The sequence below is a fragment of the Heterodontus francisci genome, chromosome 2 (assembly GCF_036365525.1).
Source record: "Heterodontus francisci isolate sHetFra1 chromosome 2, sHetFra1.hap1, whole genome shotgun sequence".
Classification (NCBI taxonomy): Eukaryota; Metazoa; Chordata; class Chondrichthyes; order Heterodontiformes; family Heterodontidae; genus Heterodontus; species Heterodontus francisci.
The window spans coordinates 181,474,007-181,500,500 of NC_090372.1; the positions used below are offsets into that span (position 1 = coordinate 181,474,007).

A 26,494-nucleotide genomic window follows, 5' to 3' on the forward strand; every position below is an offset into this window, starting at 1 on the left:
AACTTGCACTCTTCCCGACACCACCCCCACCACCACCCACCCCCATGAAATACTTATTCAGTGAATAGAATGCTGCTTTGGTATTCTTAATTTTTAAATTATGCATAAATGAATGTTCAAAAGTGTCACATTTTAACATATTTAGAGACCAGTAAGTATGTACAGGAAACCGCAATGCTACTGACAGGAAGGACACAAGTTATTTTGCTTGCTCTGCTGAACTTCTACGCTCTTTTATAGGGTGGTGGGAGTAGAATTGGAGGGAAACATCGTGCACTTCCTTGTGGCGTGCTGAACAGCAGCTTTGGCAGAGACCTGTTAAGCGGGCTGCTGTCTGCTTGGACGCAGAAGGTGCATGACCCAGTGAGACATTTTCTGAGAGAAAGGATGAATAAATGAATTGCACGCACTTATTAAAAACAAAAAAAACTATAGCAACTTATCACTCAAATGTTTACAACAAAAATAACTTCCGTCATGTTCTGAAATTCAATGTACTTGTACCATAGCTTCAGGAAAGATATGGTGTATAATTTTTCTTACCTTTAATATAGCCTTTGTCTCGGACTGCTTGGAGCGTTGGTCTTCGTGTCAGGAACTTCTTCAATTTTGTTTTTGTCTTTTTTTGGTCTGCATTATCTATACTACCAGAAGATTTTACTGCTGCAACAAACACACAAGAAATAAAGCTTAAGTTACAAATTCATCAAAACTACAAAATGGTTAAATCACATTTAAGAAATGTTTAAAAGCAGAGGTTATGTTGCATCTGTATAAGGTACTGGTGAGGCCTCACCTGGAGTACTGTGTGCAGTTTTGGTCTCCTTACTTGAGAAAGGATGTACTGGCACTGGAGAGAGTGCAGAGGAGGTTCACTAGGTTGATTCCGGAGTTGAGGGGGTTGGCTTATGAGGAGAGACTGAGTAGATTGGGATTATATTCATTGGAATTCATAAGAATGAGGGGGGATCTTATAGAAACATATAAAATTATGAAGGGAATAGATAAGATACAAGTAGAGAGGATGTTTCCACTGGCAGGTGAAGCTAGGACAAGAGGGCATAGCCTCAAGATTAGAGGGAGCAGATTTAGGACTGAATTAAGAAGGAACTTCTTCACCCAGAGGGTTGTTAATCTATGGAATTCCTTGCCCAGTGAAGTAGTTGACGCTTCTTCAGTAAACGTTTTTAAAGCTAAGGTAGATATCTTTTTGAACAATAAAGGAATTAAGGGATACGGTGAGAGCGCGGGTAAGTGGATCTGAGTCCACGAAAAGATCAGACATGATCTTATTGAATGGCGGAGCAGGCTCGAGGGGCCGGACGGCCTACTCCTGCTCCTAGTTCTTATGATCTTATGAAATGGCTGTAAAATGTTAAATCTGCTTGGTGAGAAAATAATGATAAGGCAAGATTCTACCGTTGAGATAAGGTAGGATGATTGTTCATAGAGTGTTACTCATGGCTCAATTGGTAGCATTCTTGCCTCTGAGTCAGAAGGTTGTGGGTTCAAGTCCCACTCCAGAAACTTGAGGACAAAAATCTAGGCTGACACTTCAGCGCAGTGCTGTCTTTGAGACATTAAGTTGAGGCCCTGCCTGCTCTTTCAGGTGGATGTAAAAAATCCCATGGAACTGGAGCAGGAGAGTTGTTCCAGCCAATATTTATCCTTCAATCAACATCACAAAAACAGATTATTGGTCATTATCACATTACTGTTTGTGGCACTTTTTTGTGTGCAAATTGGCTGCTACGTTTCCTACAATACAACAGTGACTCCACTTCAGAAGTACCTCATTGGCTGTAAAGCGCTTGGGTTGTCCTGAGATCGTGAAAGGTGATGCACAAATGCAAGTCTTTCTTAATGTTAATGGTATGATATGTTTGTCTTTAACACAGAGGACAGCTTCATATAAAATAGATTTCCCCAGTGCTTCTAATTCCATTGGCAAAAATAGCCCACAAGCCTCAGTATTTCCAACTCAGATATTAACGAACTGGAATACCTGTCTTAAAAAAATTCCCTGTCATTAGACTTTGAGGGTGGCTTTGCACCAAGCTGAAGGTTTCCTCAGGCTTGTGTCATATTTGGTATCAACTGACACTGAAGTGCGCTCGATATTGATTGTATCAACTGACCAGAGAGTATTTAACCAGAGTCATTCAGATTGGTGACTTCTGATTCCAAGTAGCCATACTTCTTTTGCTTTTTCTGTTTATTTTATCTTCAATGATTTAAGACAGATGAGGTAGTTGCTCTTGATAGGTGCATTTGAGAAACTGAGGCAAATAATAGGCTGTGGTGACAAGCATCTTTTGGATTAATAGTGCTATCCAGCAAATCATGAACATGCTGTTGCATTTGCGAGCATTTAGTCTTTGGCAGAAGTTGCTATCAGCAATGCATTGGCTGTACACCTATTAGGGAGAGAAGGGAAGGTGGGAGGGGAACGGAGAAAGCACTATCTGGAGTCCAGCAATCTACTTAAAGGCAACTACAACCTCTTAAGGAGGCGATGCATTTTCGCTGCACATTCTGTGCAACAAGTTGAGGAGTGATGGCTGAAGAGGGAGTGGGTGGGCATCAAGGTTCTCTGATGCTGCACTGAAGGCCTTGGTGCAGGAAGGTCTTCAGACATATACTGAGGAGGCAGTAAGAAGAGATCGCTGAGAATGTCAATGCAGGGAGCACTGCTCCAAAAAACGGTTGCAATGCAGGAAAAAAAAACAATGATTTAACTTGATAAGGCAAGAAGACTGCTCTCATACCATCTTGCACTAATCACAGACTAATTACAACAGTCATCACATTTAGAATATTGCCCTCCCCACTATCCTGCACTGTCTACAATCACAGCACTTCCTTTTCCTCATGCTCATACCCTGACTACTATTACAACCCTTTCACTAATCTACAACTCACATCTCATACACAGTGTCAGCTACCCTACTATGGCAGCCAAATTCTGTAAACTCAAGACTCTCAATAACACATCACTCTTTCTTGCAGAAAAAGGTTTGCACACAACATAGGCGACAGATGATCACTGAAAAGGGACACACCCATCTATACACCCTCTCTTCCCCAGAAGAATGGGTCCTGGCTATGATGGGAAGGGGCAGAGTGGAGGCCATGGTTACTGGTGACGCTAAAAGAGATGCTCTGCTGGGTTTCTTTATATCTAATCCTATTTGTCTCGTCTGACTTCTCCTTCACCCTACATGCTCTGCCTGACAGACTGCAGATGCTTTCAACATTCAATTCTTCCTCTCTGCTCTTACTCATATCACAAACTAACCCTTAGCCCTTTCTTTCATTTCAGCTGCTGAGAATGTTAATTCCCACAGCGTGTGGATTAACAGGGCACGGTCACTTGATCTAGTCTCGTAAGCACCAGCTCAAATACTGACACCATGTAGACTTGACGCTAAGTTAGAGGAGACATCTGTTCATGGTGACTCACCAGGCACAAGTGTACAGGAGCTAGGGCAGGGGTATGGGTTGGGAAAGGTGCTACTAAATGCAATACTACTTCTGCTGCAGAGGACTCAGATGCTGACTTCGAGAGCAGTTTACTAAAGAAAATCCAAGAACATACACCGCAAAATGCTTGGTGCACAGGCAGCCTGCTGACAGCTTGCACACAATGTTACGTAGCACAGAGGAGTCCATCTCCAACTTATCTCAATGCTTTCCGCAGAGCATGAAGACCATTCTGTCCAACACGGATCGCGTTACCTCCATCAGTGGAACTCACCATGACAACCCACCATCTTATAACTCCAACAACTTCCATGACAGCACAGAATGCTGCCGTGCAAACTTGTAGGGCTACTCTGGTAGCTCTCACAACTTAATAGATCAGATAGTTGCCATTTTCGTACTGTCTTGGGGGCCACTGTTGAAAAGGACTTCAATGGTGTCACATCAGCTCTCCACTCTGTTCTCCAGCAGACCTCCAGCAATGCTGAGGCTCCAGCCCAGGAGAGCAGCCATGGCACCACAACAGAAGCACCTGCTATGTTCTCTAAGAATGGCAGCATGCTTGTACCCTCCAAGCACTATACCAGGGCCCTTGCTAGCATCACTCAACCAGCCAGCCAAAACCGATGTATCCTACGCAGAGATTCTGTGGTCCGCAACCAGGCCCTCTAGGCCCATAGTTGCTGAGGGTTGTACCCCAAGTCCATCCTAAGTGCCCTCAATGGAAGTTCAGTAACCTTCCACCTCCTAAACATAGCTGCTAAGGGCTTGCCCAAAGATGATTAGTTAGTTTTTTTGTCAATGCATTTATTTGTCAAATTTGTTTTTTGATCTGATTTGATGGCAGTATTCATCTTTGTAATGAATTGAGGGCAAGCCCCATAAATTGGAAGTGAAGTAAGGCAATCAGATGGCAATTTTAAGAAGAGTGGTCAGGATTGTGGGTGGATGGGTGGTGGGCTTATTTAGTTGTAGTACTCTTCAAATGAGCTGGTCTCTGAGAGCTTGGGCAACATTGGCTGATTGCTGATCAGTGGTTGCTGATCCTCCTCCGCCTGAACTTGTTAATGTCCAGGTGGTGATGAGGGCGTATGACAACGTATGCCAGCCAAGAGCGACGTCTCAATTCATTCCATCTTCGCTGCCTTCGGAGAATACTTGGCATCAGGTGGCAGGACTATATCTCCAACACAGAAGCCCTTGAAGCGGCCAACACCCCCAGCTTATACACACTACTGAGTCAGCGGCGCTTGAGATGGCTTGGCCATGTGAGCCGCATGGAAGATGGCAGGATCCCCAAAGACACATTGTACAGCGAGCTCGCCACTGGTATCAGACCCACCGGCCGTCCATGTCTCTGCTATAAAGACGTCTGCAAACACGACATGAAATCGTGTGACATTGATCACAAGTCGTGGGAGTCAGTTGCCAGCATTCGCCAGAGCTGGCGGGCAGCCATAAAGACAGGGCTAAATTGTGGCGAGTCGAAGAGACTTAGTAGTTGGCAGGAAAAAAGACAGAGGCGCAAGGGGAGAGCCAACTGTGCAACAGCCCCGACAAACAAATTTCTCTGCAGCACCTGTGGAAGAGCCTGTCACTCCAGAATTGGCCTTTATAGCCACTCCAGGCGCTGCTTCACAAACCACTGACCACCTCCAGGCGCGTATCCATTGTCTTTCGAGATAAGGAGGCCCAAAAGATGAGGGCTGTTGTATCTAATGGCTAAGTTATGTAGCAACTGAGAACAATCCTGGATACCTGCTCAGGGGTGTACTGCAAAGCAGCTCTGGAATGGTACAGGCTGTAAAAGCGCTGTTTTAGCTCGTCAATTGTTTGTTCAATAATGTAGCATTGTGGTTTTTGTTGTAGGCCAGCTCTACAGTTGTACATGGGCTCCTGACTGGAGTCACGAGCCATGTCCAGAGGGGATATCCTTATCACCCAATAGCCATCCTGTAACATGACAGCCTGGTTGAAATAAAGGCGCCATAGAGGACTGCCGCAGGACAAACAAATCATAACTACTGTCAGGATAGTGGGCACAGACCTGCATAATGCGCTGGCTCTGGTCACAAGCTAGCTGTATATTGATGATTGACTTTTGATTGAAGACGACGTCAGGCTGCTGATAGGGAGCACATACTGCAATGTGAGAATCAATGGCACCTTGCACCACAGGGAAGCCTGCCATGAGTGAGAAACCTAGTGCTCCCTCATGCTGCTTCACTCTGTCAAGAGAGAAAGAAAATCTGCCTTTCACAATCTCAGGATGTCCGTAAGCACTTTACAGTCAATTACTTTCGAAGTGTAGACACTGTTGTAATGTGACCTCTCAGACATTGGTGTACTGCGAAATGTTAGATGTGTTGACGTCACCTGTTGCAGCCTGAAAGGAGCACGTAGCGTAACAGTTAAGAGCCACAGTGACCTTGACAGCCACAGTTTTGAGGGTGGATTTGTGGCTGAAGCAGGTGGCACAGCTTGGTGACAGCCTCCTTGGTGAAACAAAGGTTTCTTCTGCTCTGTCGCCAGTGCCAACAACTGGAAAACTTACCCTGTTGCGTCTTAGTAACTGTGGATTTAATGTTACTGGCAGGGGAGGAAAAATCTACAAGGTTTTAATTATCTGCAAGAAACTATTTTTAATTTACTTTATACTGTTGGATGTCTGATAATAAATAAGATGGCTTAAAATAGCAATTTCCTCAATCCCAAGATTGCTTTAGTGCTATCAATATAGTAAGAAATATTTGCTATTATCCTCAGTAGAATAGTGAATTTTTAACATAGAAGGTGGTGTTCTGGTTGTTTCCCCATGAAACTATGGATGTCTTTTTTTCCCCCAACCATAAAAACACTGCTGCAACCACAGATAACCAGATTGCGGAATGGGGGAAAAAAGATCAGTCTAGTGTACAATACATCCATTTTCTGTCATTGAGTTTTATATAACTGAGCACCTAACTAAAAGCGGATGCAAGTGAAATTACTACTGTACAGATGAGGAGGAAAAAAGCTAGTAAACACCGACCCTTAATAAGGCTTTCCTTTATCACAGGGTCATCGTAGAAATTACATTACAACAAGCCGGTGCACGTTCACTAACTGAAAATTGATGAGTACTCTTACCTCAATTAATGTGCTTTACTTATGAGATATGTTGAGTACTAGTCTACATAACTCATGGCCAAAGGAATAATGGAGCTTAGTGCAGTACTGGTATTAAGCACGTTTACACTTTCATATGAAATATCTTTGTCTGCTATACCAATGAAACTATTGACCAGTCTTGCAAATGCTTTTATTAAAATTGTGGAGGATTTCACACAAATGCCTTAATGCATTTGTTACTAATATTGCATAACTGTGATTTCAATCCCAATTTTCCTTTTTAAGCTGTTGCAAAGATTGTGCTTGCAGAGAAAATGATAAATGAGAATCAATCACATCTTTATCTTGTAGACTGAAACAAAAATATACATGCACATTTAGGCTAACTTTATGAAATTGGGTTTTTATGACTTACGACGTGATTTCTTTAAGTCTTTATTAGTTTTATCCTTATCATGCTTTTCAATTCCAGGAGACTCTGGCGTATCATCTTCAGCAGCTTCATCAGACTCCACCGTCTGTAATGAAATTAGTTGTGGGATCCAAATCAGTTTTTATATATTGTGAAGAGTTTATCAGTGAATCAGTAAAAGCAAGGGAAACTATTACTCATGTAAAAATCGAAGACATGGAAAGCAAAATGTTCAATCTGAATACACACCTGACTACCAATAGTGTCCTCAAGAGCTTTATACCATTCATTGATGAGATTATCATTGTCTAACTGAATCAGTAATTCTGTTCCTTGACGTGTTTTCAGCTGGAAAACAGCAACATTATTTTCATAATGAATGAAACATATAGGTTCACACTTATTCATTACTAGCCTATCACTTGCAACATTAACTTTATGCACAACTTAGACAGCCTTCGTTTTACAGATTAAGCCTAAAATATTTGACTCTTTCCACCTGTTTGAACCACCAGTCATTACTTTAGCATAAACTTCCAACAACTGACTGGACACTGGAACTGGCATTAACAAATCAGCACAGCCTAGCTCGTATAAAATTTAAATCTATAATATATTCATGTTTTGACCAATGACAAACTTCTATGCAGTTCTGAAACATTATATAGTAAATTAAGTTCATAAAAAAGGTGTTTCTTCAAACTGACAAATTTCAAAATTTAAAGAATGAATCACTCTGGCTCATTTTAAGAAAAACATTGATAGAGTCCTGAGGTACATAGGTTGCTTGCCTCCTTTTTAGTTGAGGATGTTGGTGAGGCAAGCAAAAAACACAAAAAGAGGCAACTGAGACTATTAGCAAAGAATAATCGGATACACTTCTGTAAATATATTCTACAATACATATAAGTGCAAAAGCAGCCTGCTTTCCCAACAGAACCTCAAGATTCAAATGTTGTCTATTATTGTCCAATTCCAACAGTGAAGACCATCTCGGAGGCAAAATTAATTTCTGAATCAGATTACATCAAGCTTTAACTTAAAAAATTAAATAACTGTGGGGATACAAACTTATATTAAAGCCCCCTGTCTCATTCAAATAAAGAGCTGCATTATCCACAAATTTTAAACATTTATGTCAGCTTCTCTACTGTATTGGGTACATTGAGCTCACCTGCTGTTGTCCCTTTTGAAGATTTTACAAATGCAGGTTTCAATCTGGACCCCCAATACATCCTTGGCTTCAAAATCTGCTTCCTTGTACTCAAGGTATACATAGATCACGGGAACAGGCTACTGAGTTGGATGATCGGCCATGGTCATAATGAATGGCGGAGCAGGCTCAAAGGGCCAAATGGCCTACTCCTGCTCCTATTTTCTATGTTTCTATCACAATGCCTTCAATAGGAGGCCACATGTGAATCTCATGCTTTCACTGGGAATCTTGAATAGAGAAATCATTATTCATTATTTCTGGGTTTGTGTGTCAATTCTGCAGAATGAAATACTCTGGGGTTGCTCTCCTCTCAATCAGTCAGCTGCTTTACCTTAATGTTTCTGCTTTTCGTTCTGAAGGCAATCCTCATAGCCCTTTCCTTGCTAAATGGCAGTTTAGTCAGCATCTATCATTGAGTTTTGCAGAACAGGTGATGCTGCCTCCTGGGTATTTCTGGAAAGTACCAGCTCAAGCAATGATTACTGCTTTGAATCTCACTGCAGAATAGGTTTCGTGCTAAAAACTTGATGACCATCAATGTTAGTGATGCAAAGCTTGTATTGCAAATATTTAGCTCCATCAACTCTATCCCAACCTGAAAGGAGCACCCTATATTGCCTTGGTGTGTAACAGTTCATTTGGTACATTAGTCATAGTTGTCTCCGAGTGAGACAGCCAATTTTTACCCCTGGTCTCAAACCCACTGGGAACTAGACTGATACTGCTCAAAGTCATTTTATGTAGGACCATAAAACCAGAAAAGGAAACCTTTACTCACCAATTTAATCTGGATTAAATCTCAAATCCCAGAACCCAGTGGGCTTCCTAGTACCCTCATCATAAATCAGAGGGCTGTGAAACTCATTTGGCAAGTGCTCAGAAACTAAACTGAGCCCTGAGGTGAGTGATGGGGGAAGCACTGCAAAATACCCAAAACAGTAGAAAAAGTAATTCTTCTGGGCTTACGCGTACTTCCCCTGACTTATATGATCACATGCTACTTGATATAAAAAGTTAGTGAGTAGCAATGATCAATGCAACAAAGTGGTGACAAAATGTCAGACAGTAGATAATTGGGTGCTTAGAACATGGTACATAGAAAACTATACTAGTAAACAAAAATATTTACCTCAATCACATTCTTCTTACTGGATTTGTCTTTTGAAGCCCATTCTATTGCAGCCCCCTTTAGATCCACAGTGAACTCAGGTTTAGATTGGGTACTACCAAATTTCTAAAATAACAAAAATTGAAATTGTTAAAGCGCACTTAGATTTATAACCAATAACAATTAAAACATATATCTGTTTCTTTTTTCATCAATCTTATCGCCTCCCTTCCGGAGGTCATTGACCTCTTCACAGGGTAGCATTCCTGGGTATTGGTCACTCCCAAACACTTTGCTGAAGGATCCACTATGCCTGAGCCTTCATAGCCTATCTAACTTTAGCATGGCATCACAATTGAACTCAATCCTGTCCTCATCAGCATGTGTACTTCAAGCATTAACTGCTGGATAGCGATATAATCTCTGATCAAAATGGCTGATGTAGGGGTATGGAATTACTCAAAGACATTTAATGGGAAAATTGTTACCAACTTGAGTGAGTGGGCTTGAGAATGCAGATACTCAACCTGCTCTGAAATCACATTTGAGATAGTTATAATGGGAATTTCATGTAGTTATAATGGTATCATTTACACCCATATTGGCTCTGGAAACTCCAGAATCAATCTGCGCTATTAAAACAGATTTTCCTAAAACCACTAATTAACAGCATCTAACTTTTAAATAAATTAATTTGAAATATATAGTTCAGAATGCATTATTGAAACCTATGGGTTATGATTTCTATCAAATACGTGCTCCTAACCATAACTCAGAATTGACTGAATGACGGTTCAATTCACTTAGAGGAGTTAAAAATCACATCCATCAGAGCTTTGGACTGTTTTATTACCTGCCTATATACTGTAAGATAATTTCAACCTCCATATATAAATAGGGACAGCTGCCATCCCACAAGGGAATCACCCAGAGTCACTATGAGGAAGGTGGTGATGGCTGATCGTGCATGATTGGGCTGAGTCGACAGATTTTATTTTTAAATTAGTGGATTAAAATACCCTTGATCAATGCTCACTTCTTGGAATATTCTGGTGATTGCTAGATAAGAAGAAAAAAAATCACTAAGGGTCACCAACAAAGGCAACCACTGACATTAGACTGAGAATCCATTAGTAATGCTGTGACTGGATCCAGGACTTCACAGAATTGTTACAGAGCAAGAGGCAGCCATTCGGCCCATCATGTCTGCACCAGCTCTCCGAGTGAGCAATTCAGCTAATATCATTTCCCCTGCCTTTTCCCAGTAACCCTGCACATTCTTCCTTTTCAGATAACAGTCTAACTCCCTTTTGAATGCCTCAATTGAACCTGCATCCACCACACTCTTAGGCAGTGCATTCCAGATCTTAACCACTTGCTGCGTGAAGGAGTTGTTCATCATGTTGCTTTTGCTTCTTTTCCCAGTCACTTGAAATCTGTGCCCTCTCGTTCTCGATCCTTTCATGAGTGGGAACAGTTCTTCCCCATCCACTGTCGACTTTCAGACTTCATCTGAAACCATCAATTGCAAGTTATCTTATCCGCCTGGCCTAGGATTTTGACTCAGCAACAAGGAAAGAAAGGTGCTGTATGCCCTTATCAAGATGATTTGTGACTTTGAGGAATTTGAAGGGGATTGTGTTCCCATTATTTTGTTGTTCTTGCTCTTCTTGATGGTGGAGTTCATGTACTATTGTGCGATTGAAGTATCCTTGATGAGTTGCTAAAATGCTTCCTGTAGATCATACACATTGCAGCCACAGTATGTTGGTGGTGAAGGGGATAGATATCCAGTACTCGGGGCACTAAACAAATGCATAGTGCCGAACTGAGTGCTGCAGCTGCAGCCATCCTGTAAGTGGTGAGCATGACATCATACCCAAGCTTGTGCCTTGTTGCAGATGGTGTAAAGAATTTATTGAGTGTTATGAAAGTGATTCTTTTTGTTAAAAATAATTTTTTAAAGGAATTTATGATTAAACTGAATGTGGCCAGGTTCTTTGTTTAAAAAAGGAAGCCATCAAGGGCACTGAGGGAGCTGGATTGGCAACAATGTTGTTAATTGTCACATGGCTCAGGTTAAGCTTGGAGCGGAAACCCTGGTGACAAGGGCAGAAAAATGACGAATGCTCCTTTGATTAGACAAGCCCAGTAGTAACAGAGATGACCTGGATGGGCAGAAAAAAAAAACATCAAGCTCTTTGGTTGTACCTTCTAGAAGGAGATATAAGTCAAATGCTGCTGAAGTGTCAAAAAAAGACAGGAGAGAATTCCAAGGAAGAACAGATTACAACCCAGCTCACTTTCCCACAATTCCCTCGAAGATTCTGTGAAGTCCACTGTGTTGATTCATCTTGTTTCCTGTATTTGAGAAAGGCCTGCTAAATTACTTTTCAACGCCACCTGAAGAGAACCATTCTGGAAAATTCTAGTAACCTGTCTGCGTGTGCTCGGAGGTTGGACTGTGTGCCAGTTTGGTGCAGTGTGCCTCATCTGCTATTTTCTTAAGGGGTGAGCAAGTGATCTGCCTGGGTGTGTCTTTTTTGTCTGTAATACAGCTCTGATCTGAAAATCCTTTTTTAAAAAAAAAAATCTTCTTTTCGGTTAACCAGTGCGTGTGTATATATGTGTATGTGTGTGAAGGGATTAAGGTAAAAAGGGACTTTAAAATTTGGTTACGGCAGATAGGGGACTTTTTAAACTTAATGTTGGATTTTCAAAAAATTTGTGTGTGTGATATTGTTTTACTTCATTACTAGTTAAGACTTATTTTATAATAAACTGTTAATTTTATTGTTCAGTAAAGAAACCTGGTTAGCGTGTTCTATTCTGGGGAAAATAGAGTATCTGATTGACTGTCTCAGTAAGTGGGAAAATTTTTAAAATATATGACCTGTTGAGAAGTGGAACTGAATTAACAGGGCACTCCTCCCGCCTTGGTCATGAGTCAGAAAGTGAGTCACTTCCAGAATACTCAACCTCTGCCCCTCTCCTGTTACCAAAGTATTGATGTGGCTGATGACCCCTGCTTTCCCAAAGATGTTAGTAGAGCGTGACACAGTAATGAGGTTTGGGGGTACAATAGTTGGGACTTTATTTTCTTGTTGGAGGTGTCATTTCCCGGAACTTATGTAACACAAATGTTACCTGAGGATGGATCAAAAATGCTGCCCTGAGGAACTTCTGCAGCGATGTCCTGGCTTTTGACAACTACAATCATCCCCATGTGTTGTCAGGTATGACTCCAGCCACTGGTAGGTATGCCCTTGACCTCTACTGACCTCAGCTTTGTTCAGATGCCAATAATTGCTCAAATGCTGTCTTGATGTCAAAGACAGCTACTCTCGCATCCACGTTTGGATTAAGGTTGTAATGGGATTTGGAGATGAATGGTTCTAGAGGAACAAAAACGGAGCATCAGTGAGCAGTTTATTGGTGAGTAGGTAGCATTAAGCATTCCACTAATGACTGGGAATATGCAATAATTGGATGGAGGTTGTTGCCAGTACCACTATCAAGCAGTACTTACTCACTAATAAACTGCTCACCGAATCTCAGTTTGGGTCCCAACAAGGCCACTTGGCTCCAGACTTCATTACAGTCTTGGTCCAACCATGGACACAAAATCTAAGTTCCAGAAATGAGACGTGATTGACTGCCCTCAATAGAGTCCAACTTTGGCAGCGTGTGCCAAAACCCACAATCTCCTCTAGGTAGAAGGACGAGAGCAGCAGGTGCATGGAAACACTACCATCTCCAAGTTCCCCTCCAAGTCACTTGGAGTCCATGGACATATATCGCTGTTCCTTCATCACCAACTCAAAATCCCTACCAAACATCATTGTGGGAGTAGCTTCACCACATGCCTGCAGCGGCTGAAGAAAGCTGTTCATCAGCACCTTCTCAAGGGCAACCAGGAATGGCAATAAATGGTGGCTGTGCAGCGATTTTCAGACCCAAGAGTTATTATTTTTTTTAAAGCAGCCTAGACTTCCTTCTACCTGTTGGGCCTTGGAGTCACTATTAACCTGAATTGGAATTGGTGCTTTGGACGATATGGGGTATTAAGATGATAAAATAACACGCTCTTGTTGATTACTTGAATTCTCTGATCACTCTCTAGGATCTAGCATTGGGCAGCACTGTATCAGTTGTCAGATCCAAAGACTGGAATTGGACCCTTGTTATATTTCTCCAAACTTACAGTTTGGCATAGAACACTGCTCGTCTGGTGCATCTTTCCTACAATGCTCTTAGGAATGTTCCTTTACTCGTAATTTCTTATTCAACTTAGAGCTTGAGGGTGTACATTTCAAAACTGTAACCTAAGGTCTCTTTGCACTGGTAGGAATCTGGTAACCAGACTAGCTTTTTGGTAAATTAAAGTCGTGTCCAACCACTGTGCTAAACTTGGAATAGTTTCCCTTTCTGAACGTTTATGACATAAAACTGAATGCAGGCAAGTGTAGTGCATTAATTACTGAAATGATTGCATGACAATCAATACAGATTTTGAAACCAGAGGAGGACATGAAACAGAACGCCAAAAATGGAGCAAATGTGACCAAACTTGGGTGATTTTCTTTTCCTTTCCACAGCATGACGACTGTTACGAAGCAGAACAAACAAGGAACAATATACCCTCTATATCCCTGCAATGTTGTGCAGAGCAAGACTTAGATGAATAATCACTCTAATGTTTATTTTTACTAGGTCAAATGTATTTTAAAAGTTAGTTATTACAATCAGCATAGTTGGACAGTATAGCAACCTCAAAAGTGGAAAGTGGACTCCGACTGCAAGGGCTAGATAGAATTTTTCTTGACCATTGCTCATGGCTGAATACCATCAATGAACAACTTTAGCTTGATCTTCAGCACTCCATCTTTTATGGTAAGGAAGAATGCAGCAACAGCAGGATTAATACTAATCTCTCCCTCTAGAATCATATCTTAATATTACAGAGCGAGGTTAATGGCAGCCACAAACAAACATGCATTCCTGTAAAAGGTGATATGACCATTTGTTTTCCTATTGTGGAAGCAGATAAAATAAAATTCCATTGCAATGCAATGAAGTAGGCATTGTAGTAAACGCTATCAGTGATGTTAAAAGGTCTAATTGTAATATTGAAAACAGCAAATGGTACCACAAAAGGCTTAAACATACCAGAAGCATGCAAGCAAGCAAGCAAAGCAGATGAGATTTTCTAGTTAAGCACACCTAAAATTATTGCAGGCCATGAAAAGCTGATATGTAATTTTTTTTTACAATGCCAAGGTGCATGCAGAAGAACATACAGTGGCAGCTGGACAGTTTACATAGGTGACTGCAGGCCGACACTTGACAGCACTTTTCCACGTGGCAAGAAGAAAAAGCAAGAGCTCTGGAACTGAGCTCCAATGGTAGAATGACTTGGTGGAAAGAGGGAAGAAAAGTGAAGTCACAAATGGAAGTCACAAATGAAATGCACAATAAATACAGTGGCAACAATATTTTCTGGAGGAATACAAATAAAATCTCCATAGACAATACTTTTGCCACAAAATATGATTCCCCAAACACTTAGGTGACAACTAAACTAGGACTTAAAATGTTATATTAGGTACAGTACATTAATGCAATACGACATCTTTAAACTATGCAATCAGTCAGCTACATGTGTGAAAACAGGTCCTTGTACATAGCCTCAATATTACCTTGGTAAAACCAATTTAAAAAAAAACTTAACTAACCATTGTCCTTTTAAGTGGAGACTCTTAAATTAGTACAATGCAGGAAAGAAAATTCCCCATGAGGAAAATTAACAATTTTTCTCCTTGTGAGCAGTCTATTATAGGTTTGCCACATTGACGCAGAGAGCGGTGCAAGGTATGTGAGGACATTTCTCGTCCATTGAATTTATTGGTACTATTTGCAGCATTATTGGATTTGATCTGCTGAAATAATTACCTTCTTGTAGGGAGAAGACTAATGGCATATTTTACACTTCATCTAAAAATTCTCAACCAAACTAAACAATGCAGTATGAACACTTATTTTCCACGTTTGTAAAAATTCACAGGTAATTGCCGCAACAGCTTTGTTGTCTGCACAGTGTTAATCAGACTAGTTTGGGTGAGAGTTTGCTTGACTGGAAAGACCTGAGCTGTACCTGTGCCTACTTGATAATATGATTATGAATGAACTAACAAAATGCTTTTAATAGCAAGTTCCATAAATATGATGCTTTTAACAGAGGAAACTGTCCCAAGGCACTTAACTTCAAGGAGTTAGGAAGGCTGAGCAAAAGGCTGGTCAAAGAGGTGGGTTTTGAGGAGGATAGGGGGGGATAGACAGTGGAAGGTGTTGAGGGAGGCATTTCCAGGGTGTGGAGCTTAAGTGGTTGAAGGAATGGTCCCAATGGTGAGGCAAAGGGAAGAGTAGATGCACAAGAGGCCAGGGTTAGATAAGCAGGGACATGGATTGGTGTGGGGTTTCAGGATTAGAGGATATTAGAGTTAGGATGAAGCGAGAGGCAAGGGCATGAAGAGACGTAAATAGTGGCTAATCAGCAGTCTCCTCTACATACACAGCCACCTCATTCACGAAGCACCCTACCAGATGAGCGTTGGCAGACCGCTAAGCTGCTTGATCCAAAACCATTTATAGCTACCATATTTTGGATGTTAGTGAGTCCCGAGTGTCAGGCTACCATATTTTAAGATTTGCATTTTGATGACAGAAAATTCATCTACCCACCTCATTTCCATGATTGTGGCCTCACAGGAGTGGCCACCTGACAGCCCCGGAGTCCATATCTGTGCAGGCTTCCAGTGTGCCCTCCAGGGGGACAATAAGCATTTGCTAGAAAGCACATGTTTCAGGCAGCTTCCTCTATTTAAAAGTGCAGTCCCTATAAAAGGAAAATTGCAGCAATGCACTGCAGGCTGCTGGACAGTTGGTTCTGGACACTCAGAGAAGTCATGTCGCTGCAAGGAAAGGAGAGCGTTCCTAGATTCAGAGATGCCACCTTGGACGCACTCTGCTAGGAGGTTGAAGGCAGAAGGGAATCCAGTTTTCTGGCGGGGGGCAAGAAGCCTTCCAGAGTTACCCTCAGAAGGGTAACTCATGAAGCATGTTGCGAGGCTAGTCAATGCCTAGAGTGCGGTCCCAAGGGCCTGGTAGCAGTGTTAAAAAAAGTTTAATGACCACACTTGGTGGGTCAAGGTGAGTGAATGCATCTCACATCATATACCCACCTCTCACAGTGCTCAATGCACCACACCCTGACACTCAGGACTCACTAACATCCTTCACACCTCACCCACACACACCTTCGAAGTGTGCCAGCTGCATATACATCTCAGTGCCTCTACATACCTTCAGCTATGCCAGGCATCAACCAAATACACTGACTGTTAATGACATTCTGCCCTCCCTCTTGAACAGAAGAGAAAGCCAGAGGACCAGAGGAGGACCAGCTCAGATATGTACCTTCAGCGCCGTGGAGGAAATGGTCCTTAGAATAATGAGCAGCAATACCATGGAGCGAGTGGCATCCAGTGTACCGGAGCCAGCCTGGATGATTGTAAGTTGCTGCCTTATGCACCTTCTCCCCTAATTCCTCACCCTTATCCTGAAAGGTGCCATGAAATGCAGATGGAGTAAACATGAACCTCCTGATTTCCTCCCCACACCACTTCCCTTGTGCTTTCAGATAGCCAGAAACTGCCAGCTGCTCAGCTCCTCCAGAAGTTGAGGGACAAGAGGAGGAAGACATCCTGGAAGAAGCATCATCACGCGACCTAACATTTGCAGCCATCAGCTCAGATAATGGTACATGGTATGAGTGGACTGCAGTCAGGACTGGGGAACAGGTCAGCTTGTGTGTGAACTCCTTGGAGGGAGAGATCACACACCAGTTCTGCTGCAGGAGAGGTCGTCAAATGAGGACATATTTGAGGCAAACTACAGGAGAAGCCTGATGAACATGGACGCAGAGATGCTTGGGGCATTGGCAGGCCTTCCAGGTAGCTTTCAGTCATTGACTAGGAGCACTGTGGCACAGAGTATTGCGCATAGCTTGGAGCCCGGCCTTCCATCACGGAAGTGGTGGGCAACTCAATGGCAGCACTGCAAGACTGACCCATGATAGAAGGTCTGACGGTTGATTTCTCAGCTTCCATTGCAGCACAGCTGGAGCCCTGCCGATGTATCAGTGTTGCAGTGGAAGCTTAGACAAAGGTCATGACATTTCTGGTGGCTGGCATGCAGGCCAAGGCTGCTGCCATCCAGTCTGTGTCTGCTGCTCTCCAGGCATAGACAGCTGTCATTGTGGATGCAAATCTCAGTGCTTGACAGGGCATGCAGGCTCTTAGCTGTCCAGCAACCTGTGCTCTAGCAGATGATGCGGATTGCTGAAGTGCTGCCTGTGGGAGTGGCAATGTCAGTGGCACCATGGAGCATGAAGCTGCCTCTCTCAGGTTGACAGCACTTGTGCTCCCATCACTGCCCCTGTGCTGGTGCCTCTCAGCCAGCCATCAGTTATTCCAGACTGCTGTCATTCATGCCAAGGTGGTGCAATCCAAAGTTGGACCCTGAAAGCCCAGAGCTACTTGAGGCATCCTGCAAGGCTATCTGCAGTCTTACCCACTAAATGTTAGCAGCCTTCCACCAGCCATGCTGCACCACTGGAGTAGCGCTGTGCTGGAGCACTAGGCCAGGCAAGGGCACCCTCAAGACAGACACTGAGGAAATGCACAAAGGTGATTAGTTTTTTTTGTATTATTGATGTATTGCTGGATATTGTTGTTTGCAATTTATTACTGTTGCCTTTATTGAGTGATGTAGGCCAAAAGGACTTTGTCATGGAGAGTTGGAAATGGATGTACTATAAGGGATGGTGGATTCATGTTGTGGGTGGGGAATTTCCATTGAACTGAAGCAAAACCTCACTATGTGGCCCATCTCGCTCTAACCAGGTGCATGTGGTCTTCTCCCTTCCTCTTTCTCCTTCTCCTCCCGAGGTAGCCTCTGGATCCCAGGACGTAGTGCCTGGGCCCTCACAATAGTGAGGCTGTGGAAGTCACAAGACACTACCAAAAACATGGAAATCTTCTCAATGTATTGCAAAGATCCCCCCTACCTCCACCAAGTGTTCCAGGGAGCAAAGTCTCTGCTTCAGCAGACTGATGGCACACTCCACAGTGCTGTGTGCTGATCTATGGCTCTTTCTGAAGGCCCCCTGACCTCGCATGGCAGGATGGTGGAGGAGGGTCAGGAGCCATGTGTGGCGGGGCTATCTCCCGTCTCTGAGCAGTCATCCTGTCGTCTGTCCAGGAGGTTTAAAGATGGTGGGTAGTGCAGACTCTTGAAGAAAGCATCGTTGGTGCTTCCAGGATAGTGGGTATTCACCGGTAAGAATAAGAGTCACGTATGTGTGGTTGATGGCGCCCTGCACCATCAGAAAGCCTGCTATCCGAGTGAATCCACGTGCCCTCTCATCCTGGTCTTCCTTCCTCGGGGAGAAGAGGATGAAGTCCCCTATTCTCCTGTAGATTGCCTCTGTCATTTCCTGGATATTTTATAATGGCAAACTGTGAGATGTTGCTAATGTTGCCAGCTGCTATCTGGAAGGTTTCAAAGAAGGAAAGGGCAACAGTGATCTTCATTGGCACTGAGAGGGAAGCCCTTGCCCTAATTTTAGGCTCCAGGTCTTCATGAAGGAGGTGACAATGCCATCACCACCTCCTTAGTAAAGTGAAGCCTTCTGAGGCACTGCTCCTGGCTCATCCAAACGCAGGAGTGATGCTCCTGGAATACTGTCTTGGGCTATGACCTTCTAACGAGAGCCTGAAGAGGCTCCCCTCTTTGCCTCCTCCACTTCCTGTTCTGTTTATGCTGCAGAGGAATTGGCACTGCAATTACTGTCCCCATACTTATCAAAGGATGTGCAATTCTCCCAGCCTTTCTGCGGTCAGTAGAAATCTTTGTGCTCCTCCAGCAACCCACCATAGTACCTCCACCAACCTGGCTTGAGCACAAGTCAAAAGCATTTCACCTGAAACTTTTTGGGTGGCTCTTTAAATAGCCCCATAACAGGGTCCATCTTTCCTGCTAACACTTGTTGTTTCAGGTTGAAGAAAAGCATTCCCTGCGCATTCGTTGGCCAAGTTTTGTATTTGTGCGTTGCATCAGCCCATTGACCTCTGTGAAATCATGTTTTAATAGGTCAGATGTAGAGAAGATATATCTACTTATTGGTGGAGTCCAAAACTAGAGGACATGAATATAAGATAGTCACTAATAAATCCAATAAGGAGTTGACGAGGAATGTCTTTAATCAAAGAGCGGTTGGATCGTGCGACAACATGGAGTAGTTGAGGCGAATAGCATAGATGCATTTAAGGGGCAGCTAGATAAGTACAAGAATGAAAGGAATAAAAGGATAGGCTGGTAGGGTTAGATGAAGTAGGGTAGGAAGAGACTTGTGTGGAGCATCAACAATGGCATAGGCAAGTTGGGCTGAATGGCCTGTTTCTGTGCTGCAAATTCGATATGTCTAATGCTGCTATGTGCAAAACTCAATCTCATTTGCACTTTCATGGCCTTTTAACTTGCATTCCCACCTATAAATGTCTATGTATCTACATCCCTAGATTTCTGATCCATTAATCTGCTGAGCCTCACCATTTAGGGTATACTTGTTTTATATATTCTTTTCCCTGAAATGTAATACTTTATATTTCTCTGCATTGAATTACATCTTCCAGCTGTCTTTCTGCATTCTTTCTTAGTTTGTCATGACTGTTTGGTATCAGCAAACTCCAAGATCATTCATTTTCTGCAAATTATTTATATAAATGGAAAAAAAGTCCTAGCACAGATCCTTGGGGCACACCATTGCCTCCATCTGTCAATCTGAAAAAACATTATTTAAAACTGTACATGGATAATACATTATATTTTGATGCAAGTGTACAAAACAATTTTATGTGGCTTTATTGGTTTACAACCAAAAGAAACTGTAATGGAACCTTAAAAGTGGCTACTCAATTGTTTTCTGAAATGCTAAAAGATAAAGAAATTCTGGGGATAAGTACTGTCAGGTTGTCAAGGCATTTATATATTACAAAGATGTGTTTACAGGCCTCCTCAGTGGAGTCCTGAATATTGTTCATTTTTTTCAGAACAAAAAAAGATACATCATTCTGGGATTTGTTTCTGCTTTCTGGCACTAATGCTGGCATGTTAACTTTGACTGATCACAAGTGATTTAAAAGAAAATAATTGCAAAACTCTCGAGTAGATGAGAGAAGGAAAATAGCTGTGACCAGGTCAAAATAGACCATATTTCTTTATATATTCATACTAATTGACAGTAATTTTAACATTTCATATTCTAGATTTTTACAGATTAATCTGAAGATGCATTAGCATAAGCTGAATTTCTTTAACAAGACGGGACAAGGCTACATTAAAAACAACACATATATTGGTGGCAAATAAGACACAATGGTGATGGGACTGTACTGCTCATCTTTCAAAAATATTGCAATTTTAGAGTGCACTATATTAAAACATTTCAAAGCATCACACAATGAGCTATTTTTGAAATGAAGTGACTGTTGTTATGTAGATAGGTGCCGCATGCATTCTGTGCCAGCAATATCCACGAACAGCAACAATATGAATGACTGTCAGCCTGTTTTGTGATGGTATTGGTTGACTATTGATCAATATGGGAGGAACACTATTTAAAACAAGTATACAGGTGAATCTAAATGTGTAAACACATCATTCAGTAAACATCAGAATATTTTTGTAAGTATAGGAAAGCCATATACAGTTAACAGGCCTGAAATAGTAAAATATACAACATGAAAGAGCTTATCAAACATTATTTTGCATTACTCAAAACCCTCACTACTGTCCTGCACCAAAGCAAATAAAAGCATAAAGCCCTTTAAACTGCTTTATAAAAAGTCATCCAACAAATGAGTAACCCTCAGTACTGATCTGACAAAAGGCCAGCAATAGCTCAATGTGGGTGCCAGTTACAACCAAAATGATTTGGTAACCATTTATAGCTTAAAATTTATTTTTCACTGTATTTTAACTACCTTCTTAATCCTTCTTAAATTATTAGATTTAATTTACTTGCAAAAAAGACCACATAATAATGCGTCTTTCAGGAATGTGAATGAAAATAGCAGAAAACATTAATTAACTGCAATGAATTATTGCTTAACTGGATAACAATCAAAAGTAAAGAAAACCTAATAACACCCACCTTTTAACAAATCAGTTATTGCATCAGTAGTGGCACATTTTAAAAGTTTTAAAAAAAATTATAAATTAAAAATTGCAGCTGGCTCAACAATATTTTTGTAAGTATTATACAATGTAGCAATGAGTCGCGTTTCGAGGGCTGGGAGAGCTGGGGTGTGGGGGGCAGCTTTGCTGGGGAAATGTCTCTGAGTGAAGGCGGATTTGGCACTCATTTGCCTCGAATTATGTCCGGGCCGGGGGAAAGGAGATAGCACAGACTTGATAGGCCGAGCAGCCGCGGATATTCGGAGCTTTTGCTACGACTATTGTGGATGGTGGAGGGTATCTCAGCATAGTGTGTACTCTACTTGTTAGGGCGCCCGCTCAGGGATACGAGCTAACAACTCCACTGCCTTGTGGGTGTCTCCGGAGAGATTAAGGCTAAGGGAGTAAACCCTAACAGAAAATCCGGAGGGGAGCCCCTAAGGCGGTCATTTGTCACCTTTGGCATGTTTCCGGTAGTTCCTGCAGCCAAACATCGTGCTCTGCACTCCTTTGGACCCCACCAGGAAGGCCGAGAGGGGGGTTTTGACGCTTAGGCAACTAACAACCTCCATACATTCCACCCAGGCATGTGCCATGGAGAGGTCACTCCATAGTCGCCTCACAACAACCAAAACAACATGGAAGGGAGCAGTTACAGGCTTCAAGTCCAGCTCAATCGGCGTACAGATTGGGCACCACAGGTTGCCTTTGTCGGTGGGAGAGGTCGTTGCATCTCATTGGACAGCTACCGCCTGCCTCAAACTGGGCAGCCCCCGGTCAGAAAGGTTCTGTCCCGCCACAGTCCACCTGCTTCAATGGGTGCTTGGAGCTTAGGGTCATTGCCTGACAAGTGGACTGTAATAGCGCATCAAACAGCATGCCAAAAAAAGGAAAGAAGGTACCAGCCCTTCGATTTGCTGACTGCAACGTCAGAACTGTGTGTCCTGGCCAGTCAGAAGATCTTACACAAATCAACAACTCTCGGAAGACCATCATTAACAACAAGCACATAGACTCAATGTGGACATTGCAGCACTTCAGGAGACACGTCTCCCTGCAAACAGATCACTAAAGGGGCAAGACTACACCTTCTACTGGTAGGGTAGGGATCCTGAAGAACCAAGACAGCTTGGTGTAGGCTTTGCCATCAGAAACTCTTTGCTCAGCATGATAGAGCCACCTTCAAATGGCTCGGAATGCATACTGTCCAACTGAATGCTCACCGCCTCTGGTCCAGTACACCTACTCAGCATCTATGCTCCAACACTCTGCTCCCCACCTGAAGTTAAAGGCCAGTTCTACAAGGAACTCCGTAATATCATTAGTAGCTTTCCTAATACCGAACATTTGTTCCTCCTGGGAGACTTTAACGTCAGGGTTGGGGCCGACCATGACTCATGGCCCTCCTTCCTCGGGTGCTATGGCATTGGAAGGATGAACGAGAATGGACAGAGAATGCTGGAGTTGTATACCTACCACAATCTCTGCATCACCAACTCGTTCTTTCAAACTAAACCCCGTCACCAGGTTTCATGGAGACACCGAAGATCATGTCGTTGGCACCAACTGGATATCATCGTCACAAGGCGAGCCTCCATAAACAGTGTTCAAATCACACGCAGCTTCCACAGTGTGGACTGCAACACCGACCACTCCCTGGTGTGCGGCAAAGTTAGACACAAACCAAAGAAGTTACATCACTCCAAGCAGAATGGCCGCCTGCGCATCAACACTACCAGAATTTCTTACCCACAGTTGTCACAGAAGTTTCTCAATTTGCTTGAAAAAGCCCTTCAAAACACTCCAGCAGGGGATGCAGAGACCAAGTGGGCCCACATCAGAGACCCCATCTATGACTCAGCAATGACCACCTTTGGCAAACTCGAGATGCAGAATGGTTTCAGTCTCACTTTGAAGGGAGACTGCACCGCTGAACTACAAGAAAGCCCCCAGCGAGTTAACATCCTTAGCAGTTAACGCCTCCAGAAGCACCGCGCAAACAGCCAGGCGCTGTGCAAACGACTACTGGCAACATCTATGCAGTCGTATTCAGTTGACCTCCGACACTGGAAACATCAGAGGAATGTATGATGGCATTAAGAGCGCGTTTGGGCCAACCATCAAGACGACTGGCCCCCTCAAATCTAAATCAGGGGAAACAATCACTGACCCAAGCAAGCAAATGAACCGCTGGGTGCAGCACTACCTAGAACTGTACTCCAGGGAAAATGATGTCACTGATATCGCATCAATGCAGCCCAGTCTCTGTCAGTCATGGACGAACTGGACGAACAGCCAACAAAATCGGAGCTCAGTAATGCCACTGATTCTCTAGCAAGCGGAAAAGCCCCTGGAAAGGACGGCATTACCCTGAAACAATCAAGTGTGCCAAGCCTGCTATACTCTCAGCACTCCATGAACTGCTTTGTCTGTGCTGGGATGAGGGAGCAGTACCACAGGATATGCGCAATGCCAATATCATCACCCTCTATAAGAACAAGGGTGACCGCAGTGACTGCAACAACTACCGTGGAATCTCCCTGCTCAGCACAGTGGGGAAAGCCTTTGCTCGAGTCGTTTTAAACAGACTCCAGAAGCTGGCTGAGCGTGTCTACCCTGAGGCACAGTGCGGCTTTCGAGCAGAGAGATCCACTATTGATATGCTGTTCTCCCTTCACCAACTACAGGAGAAATGCCGCGAACAACAGATGCCCCGCTACGTTGCTTTCATAGATCTCACCAAAGCCTTTGACCTAGTCAGCAGACGTGGTCTCTTCAGACTACTGGCAAAGATCGGATGTGCACCAAAGCTACTAAGCATCATCACCTCGTTCCATGACAATATGAAAGGCACAATTCAGCATAACGGTGCATCATCAGACTCCTTTCCCATCCTGAGTGGTGTGAAACAGGGCTGTGTTCTCGCACCCACACTGTTTGGGATCATCTTCTCACTGCTGTTCTCTCATGCGTTTAAGTCTTAAGAAGGAATTTTTCTCCACACAAGATCAGATGGCAGGTTGTTCAACCTTGCCCTTCTTAGAGCGAAGAACAAAGTATGGAAAGTCCTCATCAGGGAACTCCTCGTTGCCAATGATGCTACATTAACATCCCACACGGAAGAGTGTCTGCAGAGACTCATCGACAGGATTGTGGCTGCCTGCAACAAATTTGGCCTAACCATCAGTTTCAAGAAAACGAACATCATGGGACAGGAGGTCAGAAATGCTCCATCCATCAATATCGGCGACCACACTCTGGAAGTCGTTCAAGAGTTCACCTACCTGGGCTCAACTATTACCAGCAACCTGTCTTGATGCAGAAATCAATAAGTGCATGGGAAAGGTGTCTGCTGCTATGTCCAGGCTGGCCAAGAGGGTGTGGGAAAATGGCTCACTGACACAGAACACAAAAGTCCGAGTATTTCAAGCCTGTGTCCTCAATACCTTGCTCTACGGCAGCGAGGCCTGCACAACGTATGTCAACCAAGAGCGACGTCTCAACGCATTCCACCTTCGCTGTCTCCGGAGAATTTTTGGCATCAGGTGGCAGGACCATATCTCCAACGCAGAAGTCCTTGAGGCAGCCAACATCCCCAGCATGTATGCCCTACTGAGCCAGCGGCGCTTGAGATGGCTTGGCCATGTGAGCCGCATGGAAGATGGCAGGCTCCCCAAGAACACATCGTACAGCCATCTCATCACTAGTATCAGACCCACCGGCCATCCATGTCTCCGCTTTAAAGACGTTTACAAACATGACATGAAGTCTTGCAACATTGACCACAAGTCGTGGGAGCCAGTTGCCAGCGATCGTCAGAGTTGGCGGACAGCTATAAAGGCGGGGCTGAAGAGAGGCTAGTCGAAGAGATTTAGCAGTTAGCAGGAAAAGAGACAGCAGTGTAAGGAGAGAGCCAACTGTGTAACAGCCACGACAACCAACTGCAAAGCATCTGGAAGAGTCTGTCACTCTAGAATTGGCCTTTATCGCCACTCCAGGCGCTGCTCCACAAACCACTGACCACCTCTGGGCGCTTACCCATTGTCTCTCAAGACAAGGAGGCCAAAAGAAAGGAAGGAAGGACCAATGTAACTGTTTACATTTACGCACCAAATGGCCAATAAGAAATATACATTTTAAAATTGGATATAGTTATTTGCATTCACGAAATATTGTGCTTTTCAACAATCCATGGTTAAATGATAGGTGATCCAATGTGCCTATAGTATAATACATTGCCAATGCATACTGTCATTGCTGTTATTGGGCTAATATGAACTGAATAATTCATAAATGTTGCACTAAAATTTCTCTGAGCATAACTACAGTAGAAGGATACTGTGCATGTACTACATTATAAAACATGGCAGAAACATTTATTACCCAGCCACTTCCACTGCCTTGATTTTTGGCAAATAGCAGAGATGGCCCTTGCAAGACTGTCCAAGATGACATCCAATTCTTCCTACAAGTAAATTTGTTAAAAGATATTCATTAAAATACACAGAATTGTTCTGACAGATTTTTATTTAAATTGCATATATTTAAACATCTTAAATATTCTAGGTGCAGCTTCAATAACTTTCTCTGAATTATAAATACTATATTATGTTCAATAATTTTAAGAGTTACAGACATCAAATTAATAATTACTAAGCTAACAAATAGTGAATAATCATTTTTATTCATCCTCAAATAGTTGTAATATTTCAATTTCTAATATAACACCATTCCATCTGCTTATTTAATTAAAGTTCTGCGTCACCAAATGTGAGATGCTAATGGGCACTGTGGGGACAGATCCAACAGGCACTCTTCAGTCATATTTCAGGAACAGCGACCACAGACCTTTTGACCAATTAAATCC

General features: G+C 42.9%; 1 protein-coding gene across 5 annotated transcripts in view; it reads right to left on the reverse strand.

Annotated features, from left to right (window-relative positions):
- The window catches only part of LOC137349138 (rho GTPase-activating protein 12-like), a 241,639-nt gene that overhangs the window by 35,614 nt on the left and 179,531 nt on the right, over window positions 1–26,494 (reverse strand). For 4 of the 5 annotated variants that reach the window (XM_068014554.1, XM_068014549.1, XM_068014542.1 and 1 more), the window contains 5 exons: window positions 26,011–26,092; window positions 9,352–9,456; window positions 7,256–7,354; window positions 7,010–7,112; window positions 544–663 (listed from right to left, as the gene is read on the reverse strand). In XM_068014554.1, the coding sequence (XP_067870655.1) occupies window positions 544–663; window positions 7,010–7,112; window positions 7,256–7,354; window positions 9,352–9,456; window positions 26,011–26,092 (509 nt within the window). The remainder of the gene's footprint in view (window positions 1–543; window positions 664–7,009; window positions 7,113–7,255; window positions 7,355–9,351; window positions 9,457–26,010; window positions 26,093–26,494) is intronic. The other variant, XM_068014532.1, reaches the window with a different exon arrangement.